We start from the raw sequence: 25,568 nt of genomic DNA on the forward strand, positions 1-25,568 counted from the left end.
TCTCTGTCGTAGCTGAACGTATGTGTTGTGCTGGGTATTATTTTATTTTTCGTGTTCATTTTCGATATTCTTATTGTGCCAACTTTGTCTCATTATGAAAATAAAATCAAATGTGGAGTGATATAAGTTAATAACGTGAGTATAAATAAGTTTTGTCAAAGTGATCATCAAGCAAAAGTTGTTAAACTTTTTCGCGCGCGCGTAATAAAATAATATTGTATGTTTTTTTTTCGATAAAATGTAGGCTTGATTTTTGTTCAATATTATTAATAGTAGGTTATAGTTAGGTTTATAATTCGGTTTGGGATTCAGGTAGAGGATTTTGAATCAATGTTGGGTAAGGTAAATCCACCCCTCCTATCGGCCGGCCGGAGCACGGAGTGGGGTCCCCTCCCCTCCTTTAGGGGAAGTTTGGGTAGACAAAGGGTAGTCACCCCTAAGCAGAGGGGAGCTTGGGCCTTGGGCGATATCCGTTGGTAGGGGAAGGGATCACAATTTCAAGTTCAGTTTTTTTTGGGTCTTGCCCTTTCTAACGGTTGCGCGCGTGTGGGAAAGTTTTGAACGTAATTTGTCCCTGGCTTGCGCTCACGAATTTTTGAAATTTCAGATAAAAGTAGATAGCTGTATTAACAATGGATTCTGGTAATGAAGGTATGTTTTCAATGTTTTGATTATTTTTCACTAACTTATAATTCTTTTATTGACTAAGGTAACATTTTCAGAGCCTAATCATGAAACTTTGGATTTTATTATGAAAAGAAGTTTGTTGTCTAAGAACAAGCTGGCATTTATTCTGGCTGACCCTGATGGTACGGTCAGGTACTGTTGTGTGGAGTGCACAGCTAAGTTTGATGATAAGGATGCATTGGAGGAACATCTGCTGATACATAATAATGAATATAGGTACCTCTGTGGAATATGTGGCACTGGGTGAGGACTTTTAAACTCTCTTTAATTATTTGAATTGAATACACCTCAACTTATATTTAATTTAATATACAGGGCCTTCTAATAATAGCTGCTGATATTTTGGGAGAGTATGAGAAGACCCTGTATAACAGTAATTTAAAAAGAAAAGTAACACAATTTTTTTTAAAGTTTACTTAGTTGTTTGTTAATCTTTTACTTAAAATATATATTTAAATCAGGCATTCCAAAACTACAGAACTTCATCTTTATTAGGTATATAATTTATTCTAACCAGGCTAAAACGCAAGGAACACCTTGAGAGACATACTCTAGAACATCAAGAGGTGCGTCCACATGTGTGTCCGGACTGTGGCAAGGCGTTCAAGAGGAAAGAACATCTAAACATTCACAAGTCAATACACAGCGGGGACAAGAGTGAGGCCTGTCCAGTCTGTGATAAGTGTAAGAATATATTATCATTTATTATTAGATATATGCTACTTAAATATCATAATTTGTTAATATTATGTTTGTTTTGATGATCATATTTTTGAAATTTGGTATATTCCCTACAGTATTTATTTATTTCAATCTGGTCAATCATTAAACTATAGTCTGTTGAATGCGCTCCTTAATTGGCACTTCTTAAACAAATATTATTTTCTTGATATTGCTGCTATAATCAGTTACCAACCAAATACCAACACTTTTTCAAATATTAATTAATCAAACTGTCTTCTACTTTTTAAAATAGCTTAGATAAAATATTCTGTAATCATAGTTAATCATTTAAAGCATAAAACTAAACTACCCCATCTCTTGCAGCATTCCACCGCAGGGATCATCTAAGAAAACACTTACAGACCCACACTAAAGCCTTCCTAGAGAGAGGTTCAAGTGCGAGCAATGATCAGGACTACATAGAAATTAAACAGGAACCTCAGGACATGGTAGAGGAAGACATCAATGAAGAGATACTTGATGAGGTCAGTTACAGAATCATTTTCTTTACTTTATTTTTTTTTATGCAAAGGACTGTTATGTGTTTAACAGTCTATGTATGTTTAATGTTAGTCTATGTATATTTGTGCTATTCTAGACGACTAAGCGGGTGGGCCGATTTTATTGATTCTTAGAGCAATTGATTTGCCTTCATTCTCAAAACTTTCGGTGTTCATAGGTCACAAAAAAAATAAAAAAAGAAGTCCACACTAAGTTTTGACAACTGCCTTTTTAAGTTTTTATTGAGAATCTTCCTTTTTTAAATAAGAAATCGAATTATATAATCAATTTTGCTTTCGTCTATGAAATAATTTCCCACTGATACTGACCAAAAAAAAGCAATAACATAATAGAAAATAATAAAAATTACAACATTTTTGTTTCGTACCCAACCCGCTCGATGCGGCGACAAGGTGGTCTTTACCACTGCGCTATGTCGTACAGTATTGATACAAATAAGCAGTACAAATTATAATTGTGCAGGCCATTTAATTGGTCAGGTTTAAATATAGTCCGTCCTTAAAACGTCGCAAAACAAGTCTATTTAAATTCGATCATAAATAAACAGATTTATTTCATAACTTGTCCATATTTGTGAATGTAAAAGTATCATTACGCCTTGAATTGTAATCATAAAGGTATGCACTATCACTATTCCTATCATTAAATAATTTAAAATTAAATTTCTCATCCCCACGCTGTTTTTGTTGGTGTGTTCGCGATAAACTTGAATGTTACTAAAAACGGATCTTCGTGCAATTTTTACCTATAGATATAGTTATTGTCAAGGAAGGTTTTAGTATATAATTAGTTGGTTTACCCTGTTACTCGGGAGGAGTCGGGGCGAGTCGTTAGTTTACACTTAATATTCCTTGCTGTGATTTGTTTTCTATATGTACTTTCAGCTCTACATACTATAAAATCGAAATAAAAACACTTAAATTTCATCAACTACAATAGGTACAAATAAGTACCTTTATCAAGTACGGACTTTTTTCATATAAATATACGAAACCTATTGAAAATGTTCGAGAAAAGTAATGAATATAAGAGCAACCCCTTCAGGTACGATCTACGGGGTAGTAAATACAGAATGTAGGCAATTCGGCCAAAGGTCTCGTCGGAGGGTGGGGCTGTCTGGCTCAAAAATGGAGGCCGTTTGAAATAAGGTCGTCTCTAGGAGAAATACCACCCTTATATCCAGTCACTCCCTGTCTGCACCTACGTCCTACATACTTGAAATATATTCCAATTTTGAAGCGTCGTTTTTAATTAATGGAATTCGTGGTCGATAACTGAGAAAATTAAAAAAGATTTTATCATATCAGTAGATATTAGAACAAAGAATCCGTATCTTACCGGCATTTTTTAATCCATTTTTTTTATTATCCACTCTTTTCTTTTAATGAAAATAAAGATCTTACGGTCAAACTAACGTACCGAATTTTAAAAAAGTATTTAAAAAAAAGTTATTAAAGCGGATCGTATATTTAGAGGAAATGTTAAATCTACTCAAAAAAGTGTCCTACTAAAATTACTGTCAATTTCTATACCATCAAAAGTTATGACCTATAATATTGAACATGTTAAAGAAAAAATCACACATTAAACCCTCCTTAAATAGACAAAAATACCTATTAGTCACAAGAAAGAAGACCAGAAAGTGAACGAAATAACTCTTTCAGACGATAGTGGCTGAAGAGAACATGGTCGTCACGAACAGCGACCGTCCGTTCCAGTGCTGCTTCTGTCCGAAGTCGTACAAGAGGAAAGATCACCTCAAGATACACAGCTGGACGCATCGGAAGAGGGATCAAGTCTGCGCCGACTGCGGGATGGGTGAGTGTTAAAATAATGTTCTTGAATGTCTTTTGTGAAAATATTTGTGTCTTTTACAGCATTCAATCGTTAATATAAATCTTGTAGTGTTTGCTTCGTGTATTTTTGAATTTTTGTTTCAAAATATGACGCTTCGAAAACGAAATAAGAGGAAAAGAAATTTGTTATACGCAACTAATATAGAATATCGTTATCTACATGTCTCGTGAACGCTAAGTTTTAATGAAAACAGTTGAGCTAAGTGAAGCGGAGGCAAAATGTGCTTCTTTCTAGAACCTAGAGTATCTCTTTAAGTGTAATGATTGTCCCATATACATAGTTGCGTAAGTTATAGCAAAATCATGGGACCACGCGAAATACTCCGCGCGACTCTCTCAGGTCGGGGCTCCGTCCGAAAATCCTAGTATTTGGCCGATTTGCCACCATGTAATTACGTCACTGGTCACGCCTAAAGAAATTCAAATATATTTCCTTTTTAATTGGATTCGATATTTAATGAACTTGAATATCTAAAGAATTTGGCGTGATTTCTAGATGTGTTGTTCACAAATACTTTTTTTCGTTCTTTCCAACTTGGTTTCAATATGACCGTATGGATCTAGCCTTTTAATTAGGGGAGGTCAACGTAATTTTATGAGGTGGTACGGTTCAAGAGCTTTTTACCTTTGTTTTACTGAATTATGTATGAATTTCGAGGATTTACTTTTTTGTTCCACGAAAAGAACATCCTATTTTTTTATGTTAACATTCTGGAAAGTCATATACTGCTACTACTTAGTATTATGCTTAAATGTAATAGATTGTATGGATGTTTGTTATTGTTTCACGAAAAAGCTACTGAATGGACTTTCATAAAAATTAGCACAGATATAGTTTAAAACCTGCGTTACACAAGTGTTAGTTTTTACCGCGGGAAATCACTACTCGCGGACAAATTTGCAGCTAGGAGTTAGTACTCAAGATAAAAAAAACCTCTGCAGTGGTGAGCTGTGCTGTAAATAAAGCGACAATTAATAAAACGGAAATTAGGATCGCTTAGAGTGTAAATTGCAATTTTAATTAAACTCTTCTTATGACGTCGCGACGACCTGTTTAGTACACAACACATGTATAGATAATACTTTTATAATAACATACATGTACTTATTCACTAATTAGCAGGTTTATCCTCGATACTATCGAAGTAATAACTCGGTATAATAATATTTTGCTTTAAGAAAATTATCGGGTATATTTATAAGCTGAAAGCGGAAAATTCCCAGTATTTATCGGTGTAAAAGTTTTCTGGAAATAAAGTCTTGCTGCTGCATTTATTGCAAATTGTAGGAAATATTCAGAAATAAATAAGTCTTCTTATGTAGTAGTGATCGAATTACAAAGGTGTGTTGCTTTCTTTTGCTTGAATTTTTGTTACCGCACTGTTCAGATAGGATTATCGTGATAGAAATAACAGATTTCTAAACGATCCTATCCCAATTACTATTTAAAAAGATAATATTGAAAATGGATAACAGCTATCATTTCGCACTTGCTTATATATTATATACTTACTACTTCTTGCATCAAATTGTATTCAGGCTCTATAAAGTACGTAAACGCTCTCTGAATTGCTAATCTTCTTGTTCTCTCTAAGACACTCTACTCTATAATTACAAAAAGCAATCTAGCCTTGAAATAATAATTACATCTTCATAATTTTAATAATTATAATTTGCATGCACCCGTCAGTTCGTATAGCTGCATACACGTGCCCCCTAGATTTCCATGGCGATCGATATGGACGCATCTCCCCTCCAGCCAACTGTACCCAGTGCCCACCTAGTGGGAGGCAGCCCACGCTGCGTTTCCCACTCCAAGCTCGCTCGTAATCAATTCAACTATACAGAATATATCTGAACTTTGGTTTTGAAAGGTCACCGAATGAAAGCGAATTTACGTTCAGGGTAACATGTTATGGCCTAGAATTTGCGATAAAAATGCCTATCGCGAGAATTCTGTTTACTTTGACTATTTATAAAAATAAAAATGTATCACTGAAATGCATCTACGCGCATAACTTTTAAACAACTCAATTCAACTGTATATTTTTTTGTCACTGTCGGTACAAGGGTTGTATCAACGGGACTAAATTGTACTATACCCGGACTAAGACGGGCCAGACCGTTATTTTTTAAATAATAATGATTATTATAACAAGCTTTAATTAGGAACGGAAACATTGTTACAAAACACATTAAGAGTTGGCTAAAACAGCTCTATGTCCCCAACCCACACTTAGCCAACGTGGTGGCCTAACCTTGCACTCATTGTATACAAGACACCCATGTCCAGCTGTGGGACAGTAATGGTCTATTTTTCGAACCTTTCTTCTGAATATCTCATTGGGGTGCCTTCAGCTAATATTTGAGTATTAAAATGTAGAAATTCCCCTTCCTAGATATCAGGGGAAGTACAACTTATCAAGTCATAGTTCGCGGTTGATGACCATTCGTAAGTTCGTGACCATTTCCGGATGAGATAGCGTCTTCACTATACTGCTCAAATATTATAAATTATAACGTGCCAGTTATCTTGCTAGATGATATTATTATGCTATGATCCCAAAAACTCCTTTGGCTTGATTGATTTTATTTTGGTAAATAACAACTCCCTCGCTTAGAATTTATTTTGTGTCGCGGGGACTTGTCATGCAAGCAACTTACACATAGTACATTCAGACCCACAACAACAATTTGTGGCACAAATATATTTATTCAATTCACGACCTCCCGATGCACTGGTAGTGGCGTGGCGACACTTTATCCGCGCCACGGAGGCCTAACTACAGCAAATTATTTAAAACTTGTAATTATATGATTGACCTACTAATTTATCTACGTACATAATATATAACTTAGCTCTTAGTAACTAACTTAGCTCACCCTCGAACGTAATTCTTAACACATAATTATTGAGGTTCTCAAACTTGGGTTATGTATTTTCAACGACCAACAAGTGCCCATCAGCTATTCCTTAGGGGACGGACGGGTTATGTGAGATTTATTCCCATTAAACCGCTTCGATGATCACCCTAAGTTCTTTTCTAAGAAGTCATAACGAATCATCCCCTTACACACGTCATAAATATCTTGTTGAGGAAATACTGGGGTCCGTGTACTTATAATGATAGTTCTAACTGACTAAGACTGTTTGATCATAGTGCCCCGGATTCGATTCTTGATTCTTGAAAAGACTTTTTTCCGATTTTGTAACATTTTTTAATGGTAATCTCCTATTGGTCGTAGCGTGATGATATATATTATAGCCTTCCTCGATAAATGGGCTATCTAACACTGAAATATTTTTTCCAATCGGGCCTCTAGTTCTTGAGATTAGCGCGTTCACAAACAAACAAAAAACCTCTAGCTTTATAATATTAGTATAAATATGAGCACAAGCATCTGTTCTGAGCATGGTCGTTAATTTGTTTATATAAATATATATTTAGAAGTATGAATGCAAGTCCTCCTTGCTGATATTCGGCTACGGTGGCCAATTTCATTGAAACCAGCCAAGTTCTTAAAATAATATAAGTATGTTTATCAGTTATTTGGTTACCACGACAAGCTTTGCTTGGTTTGGAATCAAATGACCGTGTGCGACTTTATACCAATTATATTTACTTATTTATCTTATAGAAATGAGAACACATTTTTGCGATCAACAACTGCAACTGTGCTTGTCCCATATTTCATACATCGAAACAAACATACAAAATGAATGCGTAATCTCAAGGACAACAGCTTTTAAAAATATTGCAGAAAAAAAATACGTGGGTTACCCCCTCCTCTCTTCCACCCCGCTGGTCTGAAGCATCCACACTTTCCAATGTCCCTGGGTATTGTGAGAACAGCCCCCTTCTAGTGCTGAAGACCCCTTTTAGCCGCCCTTAACACCTGCCGGTCAAACCCTCTGTGATAACTACACAAAACGATGACATTGTATTCCAATCCCGAGAATTTAGAAACTCAGTATGTGTGTCTGTGTGTCACAAATATATACGTAAAATGTACTAAAACTGCTATGAACGCAAACTAAATACAATGCATAGGATTTGCGCGTGTTTTTTTTGGTTTTCTTGTAAAGAGAATCTTTTAGTGTTTGTTTTGCACATAAGTTTGTTTGAATTATATTTAGATTCTAAGGTTGTGTTGAATACCAATAGTCTGTTATGTAGTCTTGTACAAGCGATCCTATAATTGGTCTGATTACTATGTTTTCATCATATATTTTGGCTAGCAAAATGCTACTTTAAAAGTCCGATTTTTACGTATATGTATAATTTGTAACTAATTACAAAAATACAGCTTCTGCCACCCTCTATACAAAATAAACATTGTCGGAATACTGATACAGAACTATCATTACTTGTATTATTTCGAAAACAAAGAAAAAAGGTACAAAACCGATGAGTCAGCTGGGACCGTTCTATCCAAAAAGTTTTTACACTTAGTGCAGGTACCCTCGACTCAGATGGCAGCCATAAAAGAAAAAAAAAGTGTAAAGGAAAACTTAGTTTATTTAAAACAAGTTTGGAGAGATATTCCACTGGGGCATTGGGACCTGCCGGGGGTTTGAATTCGACGAAGGATTCTGTCATGGCATGACGTCATCACTCGCCTTCCATTAGAAATGGAAAGTTTTGTAATAGCTAAGCTTTTTCCTTATAAAACAATATATATAATCCGCTTATAAAAGCGAGTTGGATCTTCCTTTTGTCCCAATGTGAGGTAACCTACTTTTAAAATTAAACAACGGAAAATAGTTTTTTATAATTTACGTATTTAATATAACTTAATTTGTAAGTTTCACTACCGATTGTGGAATAGATAATTATTGTTGTTCAATAACGCATGTATAAGAAGACAATGCAGCATTAAACGCGGGAGAAATTACAATCACACAACATAAAAAGGAACTAATTTTACCAAAATCCCTACAAGTGTAAAAGCGAAAAGAATATCGACAAAAAAGCCTCCAGTCCATTCGAAAATAACAGCATGGATGGCTTTATTGAGTTCTACGAACCCATCCCCCATTCTCGCACCCCACTCAGCAAAATATCAGAAAAAAAGGTCGTCCTCCATTTTTGTACCACAGGGGAGCAGCCCCTCTTTTTTTTCGAATATCAATTTAGTTCTACTTTTGGGCGCGCTGAAAGCCATCCCTTCGTGTATAATATTTTAAAACCTGCTTTTAACCGCATGTCTGCTCGCTTTTTGTATAGAAGTAATTATACTTTTTCGAGATACAAACTAGCTGTTTTAAATCTAAATCTGTACAGTAGTTTTTCTGTAAAATGCCTAACCGATAGAGTTTCTTTTGCATACCTATATTCATGCGTATATACTTATACAGTTGGTGGATGATTCTTACTTAATTATAATATTGCCGACGAATTGGGATGACAAGCGTCTTTTAGGAGGGGTGATTTTGTTAATCAACGCGTTTCACTCAATGTATTGAAGATACAAAGTGGAGGGACTTGGGGAGAATCGTGAACCCTGTATCATGTTTTTTTAACTCTGAATCTTTCTATTATGTATCACAAGTATGACAATGAACTTTTTATTTCAGAGACTTTACGTATAATGTCTTTGTGATTCTTTAAAAGGCTGAGACGGTTTGACATTAGTTTTATTTTGAACAACGCATTGATCAATTGCATTAGTTTCGTTACGAACTTTTGACTACTTATCCTATTTAAATAGATAGGTAATATTAGGTCGGGGAAAAAGTCTTTTCGTATTATAGTATGTATGAACTTGGAATTAAATCTTTTCTCTACACAAAAAAGCTCGATATCTGGGTACCTCACGAGCTCACTGATAGAAACCTAATGAACCGTGTACTCATTTGTGATTTTTGAAAAGAGATTTTATTACAAGTTCATACATACTATAATGCGAAAAGTCTTTTTCCCCGACCTAATAATTATGTCTAGTTCTCGCAACCGTTATAATTTACTTCGTAGAGCTCTTAAAATTAACATATAAGCATAAGGGAATAATAAGGGTACAGCTAAACTTGTCCGTAACCTTATCCAAGATCGTTTGGGCGTAGGATGTGCAGCAAGGTCATGACGTGACCTCTGCCCCCCCTCCCCCCAGTCTACCCTTGTCTCAACTTGTGCTCCTCAATTTTATTAATAGTCCCGCTAAGACCCGCCCTGTTAGCTTTGTGTATTACCACGAATATCATATACGGGATAGAAACGTTACGTTATATGCCGTTGAAAATGAAATTAAAGTTGTTGCTATAATTAGTGCTTAATTATAACAAGCATATGCTTGGAAGGTTGTTATGAAATGTATTTATAGCAAATTCTTGTATTGGCCAATAAACGACCCGATATTTTGGTATCAACGTGTAAACAAGCTGACAACACAGTTTTATATTTACTTAAGAGGGTATAAAACCAAAACTACTTTTAGTGAGCAGTAGCTCTTTAACTAATATCCCAATGCGAAAGTAACTCTGTCTATCTCTTCTTTGTACCTAAACCACTGAATCGACACCTTTGAGGTCATCTCAAAGATAGTACGAGACCCTAGAAAGAACATAAGATAACTTAATCTCGTAAATCTTACGGGAACGAAAACAAACCGGGTGACAAACCATATTCATAATCCTAGCGGACGGAATCGCGGGCAAGACTACACAATACGCAGATATTGAAAATCATAAACCCTATACTTTAAAAGCTTTTGCAATTTTAAAAGTTCTAACGAAATATCAAAACACGAAAGCATTACGCAATATGGTTGGTTGCTACATAGTCGGGCTTTCTATCCTTGTGCAGTGAACGGGCTGGCCTTGCCCCCTCGTAGGGTCGCGGCTTCGAACCGGTTGGGAGCCCGTTACTCGACGCCACTGCGTCATAGGGATTATCCCTTTCCCGTTGTTTCAAGGGATTAGATTTTTGAGATAATATTAAAGGGTACTTGATATGAGTAAGTGAAGTTTTAAGCTTTATTGAGTCTTAAAAATATTGAGCAGTGACTTGAATATGAATGGTATTTTTCATATTCTGATCAAAGTAAATAGGTAAACTGAAAATTAAAGTAAAGGTAAATATTTTTTATCATAAGTAAGGGATCTAAAAGAATTGGCGTCTATGTTTGTTATTGAGACTGTCGACTTCGGATGCGTATAAAAATCGCGGAATAAATATATTTGTTTGGTTATAAACTACCTGTGATAAATTTCATCAAAATTCATTCAGTATTTTTTGCGTCATAGAGTAACACAAACTTTCGCATTTATTATATAAGTAGCATGCTATCCCAAAGTTATTGTATACAGGACAAGAAACAATTTGAACATTCTATTGTAATCGATTTATTGATCCCTATTGTTGTACCCAAAAAGGAGAGTAAACGGTCTAAGGACCCCAAAACCAATTGTAAAGTTTGTGCAATGTTATGTTGAGCTTACATTCACTAGTAAGGCAAGCAACCTTTGACGTTGTCAGGCCATAGATGGGTGGTCCCTTAACCGTCTTTATGTATCTGGAGACATGTAAAGTCTGTCCTAATTGTTGTGGATTATATTGGTTGGCTTAAACAAAAAAGGCTTAAGTTCTTTAGTAGATGGAAAAAGTATGACTTTGAGGATGATTAAGTGATGAGACTGCCGAAATCAAAAGATGCCTGTCGAAAACCACATTGATATGAGAAATGATTGAGCCTTTCACTTTGAAAAAGTCATCTTTTTTTACTAGGTAATTAGTTAAGCTCCACGTAGTGTATTTTTTTCTTAAAAGCCTATTATATCCTAGGATCTAATCTATCGGCACACAGCAATTGTACAGAAATTGGTTCAATTGATTAGCGTATGCGTGCAAATAAATGTACAAAAATTACTTAACCACTGGTAAAGTGCCGTATATCTGCCAGTTAATTGTACAGGGTTGCAAAATTACGTAGAAGCCGGGTGGCTTGGGCGGGGCAGGTCTATAACCCCCCTTTAAGCCCAGTGATGTCACGAGCAACCGCAGGCCTCCACCCATTGCGATATTGCATCATATTTTTGCCCAATATATATATTGAAACTTTCATGTGTGGTGGGAATTACCTAACGAATATTATTTCTGCTATTAACTGACTTAAAAAAAAAAGTTTTCAATTCGACTGTATTTTTTTTTACTTGAACTTTAGTTTTAATTTACGTGGGAGTTGGAGAATCTGAATTTAGTGGGCGACCTAAAACAATGAACTTTTTCCAGTTGCGCGTCTACCAGTCAGAACTATCTGATATCTAGGCTTTGTCATTTAAAATGTACTGCAAAAATAGTTCCTACGACGGCAGGGTCCTAGAGGCGCTGATCAGATTTTCATATAAAATTTCGCGATAGTTAGCTATATAGGTTGTTCAAATTCCTCTATAGCTCACCGATTGTCGATAGTCGTTAGTGGTACAAAATCGAGCTACAGAATAGTATGCAAAATTAACGTAATAGAGAATTCACTAGCCCACTTTGTGCCCGCATGTTTTTTGCGTACATTAAGCGCTCTAGTTCATGCCCATGTTTATATTAGTTTATAATACATAGCTCAATTTCTGAGCGAATTCAAATTGTGAGCGAATAGCTCAATATAAAGTCATTATATTTCCGCCCGCGGCTTTGCCCGTGCGGAATTTCACGTCCTACGGGTTGTAAATTCCAAAAATCTCTCCGAGGAACTTACATGCCAAATTTTAGCTTTTTGTGTTCAGGAGTTTATTTAGGCTGTGCGTCGTCTGTTACACAGTAACAGAAAAGACATAATTTTATTATCTTTCATTATGTAGAAGACACTTTATCTCTACAACGAACCGTTTTAAAGATATTAGTGAAAAACTAAAAAAAATAACTTGACCCCTCCCCCACTCCGTCGCCCCTCCTAGAGGCGGGGATTTTTAGTATGTTTACTCTCTAAGCATCCTGAATCAATTTCTGAAGAAATTGCTTAGGTCCCCGCACACGCACTCTACACCTGTTTTTTTATAAGCTCCAGTAAAACTATCATAAGGCATTGAAATGTACTAAACATTCACCTTGTAAATTCCTAATCAATTTCTTTTGAACACATTGATTCCTTGTAATCTGCAATAGTTCGTAACGGCATCTCTTCGAGCTCTTCCCTATAAAATTCCTCTGTACAAGAAAGCTAATAGACGAGAAAAACCTGTCACCTTTTACAAGTTGTGATTGGCCATCGGTAATACCCGTTACCTGTTGCACCTTATGTGAAGTACTACAACTAAGCATTAGCGTGTACTTTTGCCAATATGTTTTTCAAAAAGTTGACAATTTATGTGTGGACTTTAATACGCGTTACTTCTAAATACATATAACTCAAAAGTTGACTGACATAGTGATCTATCAACACACAGCTCAGACCACTTGACTGACCGGGCTGAAATTTGTACATGTTATGACGTAGGCATTGAAGGATTTTGATCACTTGTACCCCCATCAGAATGAAATAAGGGATGAAAGTTTGTACGAAAATTCTGTCCTAAGTCCCAAACCACGCGGACGAAGTTGCGGGTAAAAGCTAGTTGTAATATATGCATTTTTTTGTGATAAATACACATCTACGTATATCATGACCTGAATGGTATTTTTAACTTTTTTGATTGCGACGATTATTTAGGTTCACTCATAACTCTTCATTGTGTGCATAATTTGCTACAATAAACCTTTGTGTATATTTCGTAGTCAAAATAGGGATTCTGGTGTGCATAAGATGATACCTAACATTTAAAATTACATATCTACCTATGAGATTTATAGTCCAAACCTTGTAAAACAAATACGCCTAAAAGAGGCAAAACAAACAAGCAAACAAACAATAGATCGGATCAAGGGCACATCTAGCGGTGGGAGAAGGTTACACGTGCCTTCCTAGACACTATCTCCAATAAAAAATCTAGAACTGTTCCATATCGTCTTTTTGTAGGAACTTTGAATACTGAGATTATTTTCTCTAAGAAATGTAAGCTAGATTCTAGCAGCAGGAAAAGTTTTATAGCATATCACTTACATATGCTATCAAACTTTTCCTGCTAGAATCTGACTTATGTCTTTCTTTGACCTGCCTTTTCTATTTTGAGACCAATAGAAGCTGTAATCTAACAATTTATGAGAGGGCCTTGGATGCAAAGTTCGCGGCTGGCAAAAAAATACAAAATTTTAAGTTAGAACATCACTGTTACCTAGGCTTACGCAGCTGATGGTGGCCTGTTTAATATAGTTACTTTATTTTGGACTTACACTGAATTCTTTATTATCTATACTAATATTATAAATCTATACTAATATTATAAAGCTGAAGAGTTTGTTTGTTTGTTTGTTTGTTTGTTTGTTTGAACGCGCTAATCTCGGGAACTACTGGTCCGATTTGAAAAATTCTTTCAGTGTTAGATAGTCCATTTATCGAGGAAGGCTATAGGCTATATATCGTCACGCTACGACCTATAGGAGCAGGGTACCAGTGAAAAATGTTACAAAAACGGGGAAAATTATGATTCTCTTATGTGACGCAAGCGAAGTTGCGCGGGTCAGCTAGTCTATACTAATATTATAAAGCTGAAGAGTTTGTTTGTTTGAACGCGCTAATGTCAGGAACTGCTGGTGCGAAGTGAAAAACTATTTTACTATTGGTTAGCCTATTTATTGAGGAAGGCTATAGGCTATATAACATCACGCTACGACCAATAGGAGCAGAGTACCAATAAAAAATGTTACAAAAACGGGTGAAAATATGACCCATTCTCTCTTATGTGACGCAAGCGAAGTTGCGCGGGTCAGCTAGTGATATAGATAAATCATACATATCATAGTTCTCTACTGAATTGTCGAACTGTAGAAGAAGATCGGTCTGCCTTCTGGCCAGAGACCTATGGCATTTAACCGATTTTCCACCCTGTAGTTACACCACAGTACATCTTTCACCAAAAAGCCTTGCCCCTACCCATTAAATAAATTATTTACGTATATGACCAAACCTAGGTACTAAATTACATGCCTAAGTACTAAGTAGGTAAACATATGAATAACCTAGATCACGTACAGGCCACGCACTAATGGAACCTACATATACGGTACTGACTGCCTTCTGAATGTTTTTATATCCATTTTTTCCAAGGTCTATTCTTGCCTTTTTATATCTATACTTTACTTTATTTGTTCGTGGCATCTTATATATCGCTATATGAAAAAGAACATTACATAACATCACGCCGATCATACCCAAAAAGTGCAGATTGAGGTATACGAAATACACCACATTTCGCCATTTATATTATTAGTCGCATATAATAGAGCTTATTGCTATAAGGCACGTTACCAGACTTTTGGTTATTGTTATTCTATTAAAATTTTAAAAAGGCCTCTGTCCGATGCAGGAATCGAATCCACGACTTCTGCACGCCAGTCGCATACACTACCGGCCACGCCACAGCGGTAGTTTTAAAAAAATCCACTAATAAAAAGCAACCTGCTGGATTAACATAAGCTACTTTTTTCTACCGTAGTCACGGCCCTTACCTTAAGCCTCTCCTCGTGTAGGGTCTTCGAAGAGGTCAATTATAAACCAAACACACCTGTAAAAACATAAGACCTCTCAAATATTCTAATTCGGTCACGATGTCTCCATTCACCATTAAATTGCAATTAGTTATATTAATAGGTATTGCAGATTTTGTACAGCTAGAGGTTAGAGTTCAAGAAACATAATTATTTCGTTTACTTGTACATTATAAGGTCACGAATGTTTCTCTAATAGGCTAAGTATAATGTTCTATGCTGCCTGTTAGCCTTTAATTGAGTTGTATTTAATTCTATGACTTCAGGAGGTTAAATGCGAGGTAAATTACTAATAAATTACTGTAAGAGCTCAAATAGGAGTATAGTTTTGTTTCGGAATGTAACTTGATAGAGGCATGAAGTATTGCAACGCGGTACTTAAAAATAAATATAACTCAAAGGTGACTGACTGGCATAGTGATCTATCAACGCACAGCCCAAACCACTAGACAGATCGAGCTGAATCTGGCTTGCAGGTAGATGTTATGATGTTGGCACCCGCTATAAAGCATTTTGATCAGTTCCACCGGATAAAATAGGAGTTGAAAGTTTGTATGAAATTTAGTCAATTTTAAACTGATCGGGCTTTGCATGCATAAACTTAAAAGGATTTTGATAAATTCCACCCCTAAGGGGATTAAATAGAAAATAAAAGTTTCTATAAATCTTCTTAGATTTTCGATTAACCTAGATTCACACTTAGGATACTTTTTACTAAACATTTTCACGCGGGTAAAGTTGCAGACGGAAGCTAGTCATCTATAAACTCCAAAGGGTAGCTTTCCCACCTTATTTTCCCAGGCATATATACACTTGCTATACAACATAAAATACTTAATAGAAAAATTCAATAACACTTTTATCGACCTCTGAATCTAATAGAACGTGTAAAATACAGCCGCAGTGCGTTGAAGCCGTTGGCAACAGCTAGTACTTTATATAAACGTACTTAATCCCCTTCGGGGAGCCCCGGAGGGGTAAAGGTACTATTTCACTCCACCCTCGTTCCGTCGATGGCGGTTAGTCCCCAGCGATGTTGTACGTCGATCGTTGCTGGAATATACCACGACGAAATATTCATTGAAACTTTGTAAAATCTCAAAAGAATTACTCTGGAAGACTTGTCAAGTCAAACTATATAGAAAAAATACGCTTTAAAAGAATTGATTTCTTTAGACCTTCCGCGTCCAGCTAAGTTTTTGCAAATACATAGGTGATTAGTATTATGTTTGGCTAAAGGAAGATTGCTCTCGCTTTTAAATATCTAGTTCGTGTTTACGCTACCACATTCTAAAGCTTTTTTGATTCGTTTAATTCACGGAATAGGCTCTAATTACCTGACAAAATTTAACTAAATAAATTGTGTATTTATCCTGGTATACCATCGTTTTTTCCAAAAACATAATTAATCATCGTGTCATTCTTCGCACATTCTGTCAAAGTTACTACGATATAATTTTTCTCAAAACTATTGACGTCATAAGCTTTTGTGAGGTTCGATGTTATTTTAGGTTCAGCTTGAAATAACTTCGTGCTTTTCGTGCTTCGTTAGCTGACCTGTCAGTCAATTAACATACTTCAGACTTAAATTTGGCAAATCAATTGGGAAGAAACTACTGTAACGATAAAATTGTGATTTCATGAAATACTCTTTTTTTATATTTGTAAAAATTAAGAAAAGTGGCTTTCAGTCAAACTTTTAATATGAGGGGATTGTATGCATAGCCATACCCATCCATGGGGTACATACATGGATGGGTGAGCATAGAATATAGCAATGTTATGTATGTGATGTCTCTAGATAGTCTTTGAATTTTAACGCCCGACGCAAATGTACCACTTAAAATTTTCAAGCATTTGATTGAAACAAAACTTATGACCGCCTCAAACTTGAATGTTCAATTTCAATAAAATAAATGGTCTACCAACTTACCCTACATACGACACGTATCGGCACAAATCAATATCACATGCCCAGTTTACAATTACTCGTCCTCGCATGCACACATAGCGACAGCAGGCCAGTCGACCTTTTTAGACCCTCCCCTATTCTAGGGACGATAGGGGTCGGCCAACCCCCATGGGCAATACGAGGGGGACCGATGGGGTGGTCCAAGGGACGCTAGATTATGGACGGGTTTAGAGATCTAATTTATTTTTGGGAGGGTCGGGTCTTAAAGGAGGGAGAACCGGATTATTTTAGGGTCCCGACCCGACTCCGAGCTCTGCCTGCTCACAGATTAATTTTCCTTTTTCGTTATTTTGAATTTTGCTTGCGGATTTTTGATTGGCAACAGGTGTTATTGATTATAAGTCGTGTCGAAGTTGTACTACCGTTTATGTAAAGTTTGGGTTATATCATATATGGTACATGATATATTATTATATACTTGCTGTACATATGAATAATTGGAATCACGTTGGTTATCGATACATACATTGTATATTACATAACAATTTCATAAAGGAATCATCGATTTCGTATTACAACCAACACTTGCTTTCAAAAACAAAATTAAGCTGAACATTTTTTACTACACACTCCTAAAAACTTCACCAACACGGAAGAACGTACGTTCCACTTATGACGATGAGTTGTTAGATCAGTAATTAATCAACTAATTAGAGGCTCCCCATAACCGTGACCTTTTATGAAATTATGTTGCTATGTGCCGTATACTACATACATATTTGTATACGCTAGCTTCTACAATACACCGTACATAACTACATACTTACTGGGAAAGAGTTTCCATGCACTTTTTGTGGTACAATTTGAATGCAACTAAAGGATTAAGTCAGTACAGGATTGCTCTGCACCGACGATTCAACAGGATTGTTTTCTGTAAAGTGTTCGTAACTATATCCAAAAAAATTTGAAGTGTTCGTAAAAATATTCGTAACTATATCCTATAATATTTACATACATATAGACATACATACCTAAAATCACGACTTTTTCTCATAATAGTAAGGCAGAGACCAAAAAACGCGACTTGCATCGTTCCCTACAAACGTCCCTTGTTTGATTCCATCCATTAAAATATAATTATAAAACATTACAAAATGAAAGATTTATTTTTCGTTAATTATCACTGGGCGTGGGACCTTCCGATCAACCAATAATGACTGTCCTATAATAGAATATAGCAAACACCTCCTGCTATCGACCGGTGGATATAAATATAGACGCCTCATTAGATCGCTATTTACTTGAAACAAATATCCTGTGACGGGAAATAACATATTACTGAACATATTTTTATGAATAGACGAGTCTTATTTAAACACTCGTTCGTTTATTCATATAAAACATGTTGTCTCTTCATTTTTGGCAATGTTTTACGTGGGACTAATTTTGGTAATAGCAAAACGTGAGTTTTTCTACACTAAAACCTTCGGGTATAATAATAAAAAAAATTGAACCCATTTTTATCCCACTGCTGGGCAAGGATCTCCTCTCGTAATGAGAAATGGGATAGGGCTTGAGACAATCACACTGGCTAAATGTGTGTGTTAGGTACAAGGCGTAATATTATTTATGTACAAAATAAAACTTTTTTGTTTTTAATTTATTTGTATTTTGTGTGTACATTTTGAATAATATTAATAATATTAAAAATAATAAAACTAATTAAAATCATAATAAAATTAATAAGGTAATTGATTCAAATATTTGTTTGTTCCAGCGTTCCACACGGAAGAACAGCTGTTGGCTCACCAGCGCATCCACGCGCACGGGTACGCGGACTATAACCTCGGTGCCGAGCGTATAATAGACGACACGCATTGTCTTAATACTGACGTGGAAACTTATGTGAGTATAAACATAACCCAAGGACATTTTTTTCGATTGCAAACAAAAGTTTTTTTTCTGAACCTATACTGGCCTATTTTTGAGAAAGCCAAAGACCTCCCCTAAGCTCCTCCACCGGTCTCTACTTTCTTTACTACCTGATAATTTCCCCCCAGCCGATAGAAAATAGCTAACTGCGGTATTTTTTGGTAAATGTTGAGCCCGACAGTTTAACGTGGTCCTCCGAGGCACCGAGGTCTACAACCTCAACTTCCTAACTCCGGGCAATTCGCAATGCATATCTTCAGAAAAACTCAGAAGTAAATTTTTCCCCGCTAGTACCTACCCCGGAGCATGGCTTAGTGCCCGAGATATAGAATAAGCTCGCCTCCCGTTGCATGAGATTATTATTGAATCGTGGATATTTCATTACCTCTGCCCACACCATCAGATACAACAAGCGTCATTATATATAAAAAAGTATTCTATAATATAAATATTTCCATTTCCAGTCATCAGACAACGGCCTGCTGATCGCTCGGGAGTCAGTGTCAATAGAGAAGCACATGAAGAGCGAGTCGCGGCCGCACGAGTGTGACATCTGTCAGCGACGGTTCAAGCGCCGGCAGCACCTCAAAGTACATATGAACGTGCACGCTAAGGACCAGCCCACGATATGGTGCTCCATGTGTGGGGAAGGTGAGGAAACTTACTTGAACCAGCAGTTTCGCTTGTGTGGACCATTTTTGTAGTTTTATTTTCTTTCTCAAGAATACAGGTATTCTTAATCTCAGCCCAGATTTGTTTTCGCGGTTTGCCGAGAAAACGTGTAATGCAAAGTTAGTTACACATTTATAATATTAGTAGTATATGGTCCTAATAGTTTAAACGAAAAATAATCTGGGGATGGTATTCAGACAAAAAATATTTGTTATGAATACGATAAGAACAGATGCCTTTAAACCTTTTTAATAATATACTTGAGTAAAAATACTTTTAGTCTTATAACATAGTACTAGATAAAGAAGGCTTCTTACTATAAACTTGTCTAGACAATATAGTAAATAATTAAAATATACTGCTAAATTTTCCAGGCTTCGTGTTAAACCAAGACTTCGAGCGCCACCAGTGCCTAGCGGTGAAGCAGGAGAACGACACGTACGACGAGGAACAGACCGAGGCGACGCAGCAGGAGACGCCGCACGAAGCTAAGAAAGAAAACAAATATCCACAGGAATTCGTACGTATACAATAATACAATTCACTGCACTTTTTTTAACTTTAACAGATAATCCCTCACTAAATAAAAATCGTTTCTCGCGCGCAAACATCGGATGTTTAGTGCGACCAGTACCTCGATTCTCTATCACTATCGACTGACTCTACAGCTATCGAAATTTTGACATTTAGAATGTACTGCCAAAATGTTTCCTACGACACCCGTCAGAGGCGCTGATCAGATTTTCATACAAAATTTCTCGATGACATGACATTGTCGGTAGTCGATAGTAGTAGAGAATCGAGGCACTGAAACAAACATCGATAGATTTTGACCTATTTATATCCGACTGATGGTTCCTTTTGGAAAGGGGACGCTGTCTGACGCTGACCAATATGTTGGCTTATTTTTCATACTGAATATGAAGTCTGGGACATTTATCGAGTTTAAAAGCATTGAAGAAACTATTTTTCTTTTGTTATTTCCACGTTAAACCTTGATCGTCAGATAATTTCATGTCACATTCTTAATTGTTTACAATTGTTAAGTTAACGTCGCCGTTGTTTAGATAGCGATAATAATGATGATGAAAATCTTTCTTATGGAAGTAGGCACTAATCACGCAAGCTTCAACATAAAGAACTTAACATTATAAACAACAATTCCAGGTGGACGTATCGATCCTGGCCCCAGACGATCAGTCGGAGCAGTACCCGGAGCGCTCGCTGCCGTTGCCGCAGCGCGTGTTCGTGTGCAAGTACTGCAACAAACCGTTCAAGCGCAAGGACCACTACAAGATACATCTACACATACACACCGGGATCAAGTCCTTCTTCTGCCCTGATTGCGGGAAAGGTACGTTTTAGACATTACGCTTGTTTTCTTATTAAAAACAGTAGCATACGGTCTTATCCCCGTATTTATACTCCGTCAAGTTTTATTTAAATACTTTCTGCCATTTAAATGTAAAAATATTTACAATATTGGTATGGGTTAGTTTCTGTCCACGTTGACTGACTACCCACCGTGGCCAAGCGGCACTTTGTGTGACTTTAGACCACGAGGTCTCTGATTCCTTTTCGAGATTTATTAACTACTGGAGTTTCTAATTTCTGTTGTAATATTCGTGGACCTCAAACGTTTAAGTATTAAAATTTATTAATTCTTAAAATCAAATTTTATCTGTTTCAGGTTTCTACAGGAAAGACCACCTACAAAAGCACGTACTAGTCCACCTCAAGATACGTCCCACTCCTGCGAAGAAGATCCCGGATCTGTTCCCCATCAACATGCTGCCCAAGAAGAAGCCCAAGAACACTGTCAAACCAGAAATTACGATACACGTAAGTAGAGATCATGAACAACTAGCAACTTACCCTCTTTTTCATAAACACACTATAAACCTATTTTAGTTAAAAAGCTACTATAATATGTTTTCTCTTTTTCATTTCGCTAAGGAGTGAAAGAAACAAAATTCTATAAGCCTTTAATAACTTCATATATTTTTATGAATAAGAGGGTTAGCGTATTAGCTTATTTTACTTCTCTACGCTACTACTACCTACTTTTATTACAATGTAAAGTCGTTCCCGGATATCGACTATTAAGATTAAGCATCGTTAAGCCACGTCAAAGGTCTAGCGGCTTGAACGACTTTGCCACCAGGTTGACCACTTGCCATGCGATAAATAAATTATGTCTTTCTGTTATTACCAAATGGTCAGTATTTTTCCTATGGTTTGGTTTCGTGTTTGGTGCTACGGGGCTAGATTGAAAATCAAACCGAATAATCATTTTAGAAGACTGTACTAATAAATAAAGAGATTTTAACACATTTTCAGACTGGAGTTAAAATAATTCCAGTTCTTTTTTCATCTAATTGTTAGCCGTTTAGTTGTACAGTAGTAGAGGCAATGAGGAGTGCTTATATTCACATAACTAAATTTTAAACATTATTTCCAGGCACCAGTGAACACAAAACTGCGAGTACCACTACAGATCAAAGTGCCGTATCAGATGGTGATGTCACTGGACAACGGCGAACAGCGCGCCGTCACCATCGACCCACAGGCCATGGAAACTGCTTCCTAAACTTATACCTATTGTAAACAACAGATATGTATATTTTTATCTCTTTAACTGTAGTTGAAATGTTAATTTTAAATTATGTAGATTATTATTACACTCTATTTTCTAAAATCCTTACATAGTGATCCCTGCTAACAATAATAGTATAAAGTGGTCCCGGACTAAGAAACGTTTGGGAACCCCTGATATAGAGTAATATAAAGGAAATAAGGCAGTGTACGCGTGGCGTTAAGACGGTATATGTTCAACTTTACTGTAGAGGTGACGAAATAATGCATACATTTTGACTATATAACTCACAAAATAGGCATATTTTCTTTACGTACCTTTTAAACTGTGTAGTATAATAATGAATTATGACTATATTTCTCCATCAATTTTGACGTTTTAGCTCGAAAAAGGGCCAGGTCTGCCAAAGGTTGGGCGCGATACTTTGATTTTACAGTTAATTAAAAGATAATGATTCTAATATAGACGCAGACCAAATATCATGTTCTTAAAATGTACTTGTGATGAAATATTTTTGAAATAATCTCTGCAAATGTATTATACTATAATGACAAAGATCGATACGATAATATCGAAATGCTATCGTCTAAATGTCAAAAAACACAAGTGTAACATAAAAAACATAAATTTTCATTAAATCATGCAAGTGACTTTCGTTCGCTAACTGTTATAAGTCTATCTAAATTTGAAAGTGTGAAAGTCATCATATTACGGTCGTTATAAAAGGATTTTTATGTGTGATTGTATGAGTAGTAATTTTCATCAAAAAAATTGTGTGTTGATTTTTTCAAAAGCAGGCTTTTCACAGTACGTCTGCATTACGAACTCACCGATTTGTAAACTATGGATATCCTAGTTCTACTCGCCGTTAAACACATGGGACTAATATTGTAAATGGCGAAACATAGTTGTATTTCATACACTTCTGTCTACACCTTCGGTACCACATGCGTGATGTTTGAAAGCACCAGGGTTTTAAATCACATTAAAAAATCATGTATTTTTCAATCGGTCTTATTTTTCAACTAGCTGACCCGTGCAACTTCGCTTGCGTCACATAAGAGAGCCATGATTTTTCACGTTTTTGTAACATTTTTCACAGGTGCTCTGCTCCTATTGGCCGTAGCGTGATGATATATAGCCTATAGCCTTCCTCGATAAATGGGCTATCTAACACTGAAAGAATTTTTCAAATCAGTAGTTACTGAGATTGCGCGTTCAAACAAACAAACAAACTCTTCAGCTTTATAATATTAGTATAGATTTTTCAATAAAATACAGAAACTTCGTACAGCGAAAAGCCTACTTTAGCCTTCAGTATTTTTCCACCTATTTAGTTTAATCTTTTTATTATATGAAATTCTATTGTAAATAGCTAGTTATTGTATGATCGCTAAAGTGGGTGATGGAGTAAGAAAACTTTTATTTGTGACTGACTTTTAGTTGTTTGTCATAATACGAATCGACTATAATTATTTTGAATGCATGTATTTTTTTACACAAGTCTTGTAGGCAATAATGTCGCGTACAGTAAACGCTTTAATTAGTAAATATTATTATTATTTATTTTGTTGTATGGCGACCCTACCTTAATGGCGTATACCGCCAATATAACAATAATGATGTTTCAAAACATATCATTTTGCAATCATCTTCAAAGTCGAAAACAAGCTTCTTTAATTAATTTAACATTTTTTTACTCTATTATATTAAGCTTATTTAAGATTATCTTGCCATATCCCTATAGCCTTTATTTTAAATAATAGAAATAGATTTACAATATTTACATAGATCTCATTTATTCCATCGCCTACTTTTAATGTGAAAATTGGGTCCAAATACTTAGTATAAATCCTCTCTAATATCTTAACAATCTACGTTTCCACTATATGCACTATCATATCTTAAAATACATACCGTTTTACTAATAAACGCAGTATAAGCTCTCTCTATTATTCGTTGAAATTTACTTGAAATATCATTCGAACTATGGTAAAATAATATATGGCATGCTTATTCGTTATTGCCTTGTTCGTGACAAAATATAATAGGAAAAGGTCACCATAATACCTTTAAAATTTGTCGAAATTTCGTTTTCACGAACCCATAATACATTAGTTTTACAGTATTTTGTCTTTTTCACTCATATACAGTTGCAAAATTGATCGAAAGTGACAAAACACTGTATAACTAAGCAGAGATAACCCGCGTTTTTTAGTAAGACGGTTATTATATAATGTAAATTTGTGATTAAATATAATATTATAATACACTCTGTCTGTGTATAAATGAGTTTTAAATAATTGTTTAGATGTAAGAGAGTCACATATCGTGCCATGTGAACCAAATATTCATACCCGGGTGATTACAAACGTGCGAACTACGTGATAATCTAAATAATAATAGAAATGTGACAATGTGTAAGCGAGAGAGTTTAATAAAATGACATGACGTAGTACGCAAGTTTGTAATGGCCCGAGTATAGTACATTGTCAGTTACGCTGTATATAAAGATCTCACATTTATATATAAGTGCCTATTTAATCACTGTTAAATAAATATTTTTTTCGCGGTGTGACTCGAAAGTAGACAGTCTGCTTGCCGACTCACGCTTTTAAAGTTTCCTATTTTCGGTCCTTAGAAGAAAAATAATTAGACATCATTTTCTTTTATCTACCAGTGGGTCCAGTCAAAGTCGGTGGAACCAATAAAGGCTAGCTAAAGCAAACGAGACCTACTAAAATATGAATTAAGGGTCTTTTTGTCATGAGTTAATGCGAATACTTAAATTAGAATTAAGTGAAAAGCAGTTTTTTTGTGTTGATTACTTAAAATGATGTTTCCATCCTGGGTCCAATCCTTATTAAAAACGCTTGTAACTGATAATGTACTACATATTAGTTGTAAGTTTATCTTATGTAAAGTTCCTCTATTTTGTCTTTTCTCAGAAAATAAAAAATGTGATTATAAAATCTAAGTTTAATAAATGTGACATGAAGTACAAAAAATATTTTACTAAAAATTATTACCCCAAACGATATCTGTTTCTCTGTAGCTTCTGACCGCCTGAATGGATAGAACAATTTCGATGT

The 25,568-nt window shown here is 35.6% G+C and overlaps 1 protein-coding gene across 1 annotated transcript; it reads left to right on the forward strand.

Moving 5' to 3' along the window:
- LOC142974815 (uncharacterized) lies at positions 1 to 25,484 on the forward strand. The gene is made up of 12 exons (XM_076117346.1): positions 1 to 135; positions 608 to 651; positions 723 to 930; positions 1,205 to 1,371; positions 1,735 to 1,895; positions 3,597 to 3,750; positions 19,054 to 19,181; positions 19,673 to 19,859; positions 20,255 to 20,400; positions 21,048 to 21,234; positions 21,571 to 21,722; positions 22,342 to 25,484. The coding sequence occupies exons 2-12, from the start codon at positions 633 to 635 to the stop codon at positions 22,468 to 22,470; spliced, it is 1,638 nt and encodes a 545-aa protein (XP_075973461.1). The 5' UTR covers positions 1 to 135; positions 608 to 632; the 3' UTR covers positions 22,471 to 25,484.
- The last annotated feature ends 84 nt before the right edge of the window (positions 25,485 to 25,568 follow it).

Source organism: Anticarsia gemmatalis, chromosome 8 (assembly GCF_050436995.1).
Source record: "Anticarsia gemmatalis isolate Benzon Research Colony breed Stoneville strain chromosome 8, ilAntGemm2 primary, whole genome shotgun sequence".
NCBI lineage: Eukaryota > Metazoa > Arthropoda > Insecta > Lepidoptera > Erebidae > Anticarsia > Anticarsia gemmatalis.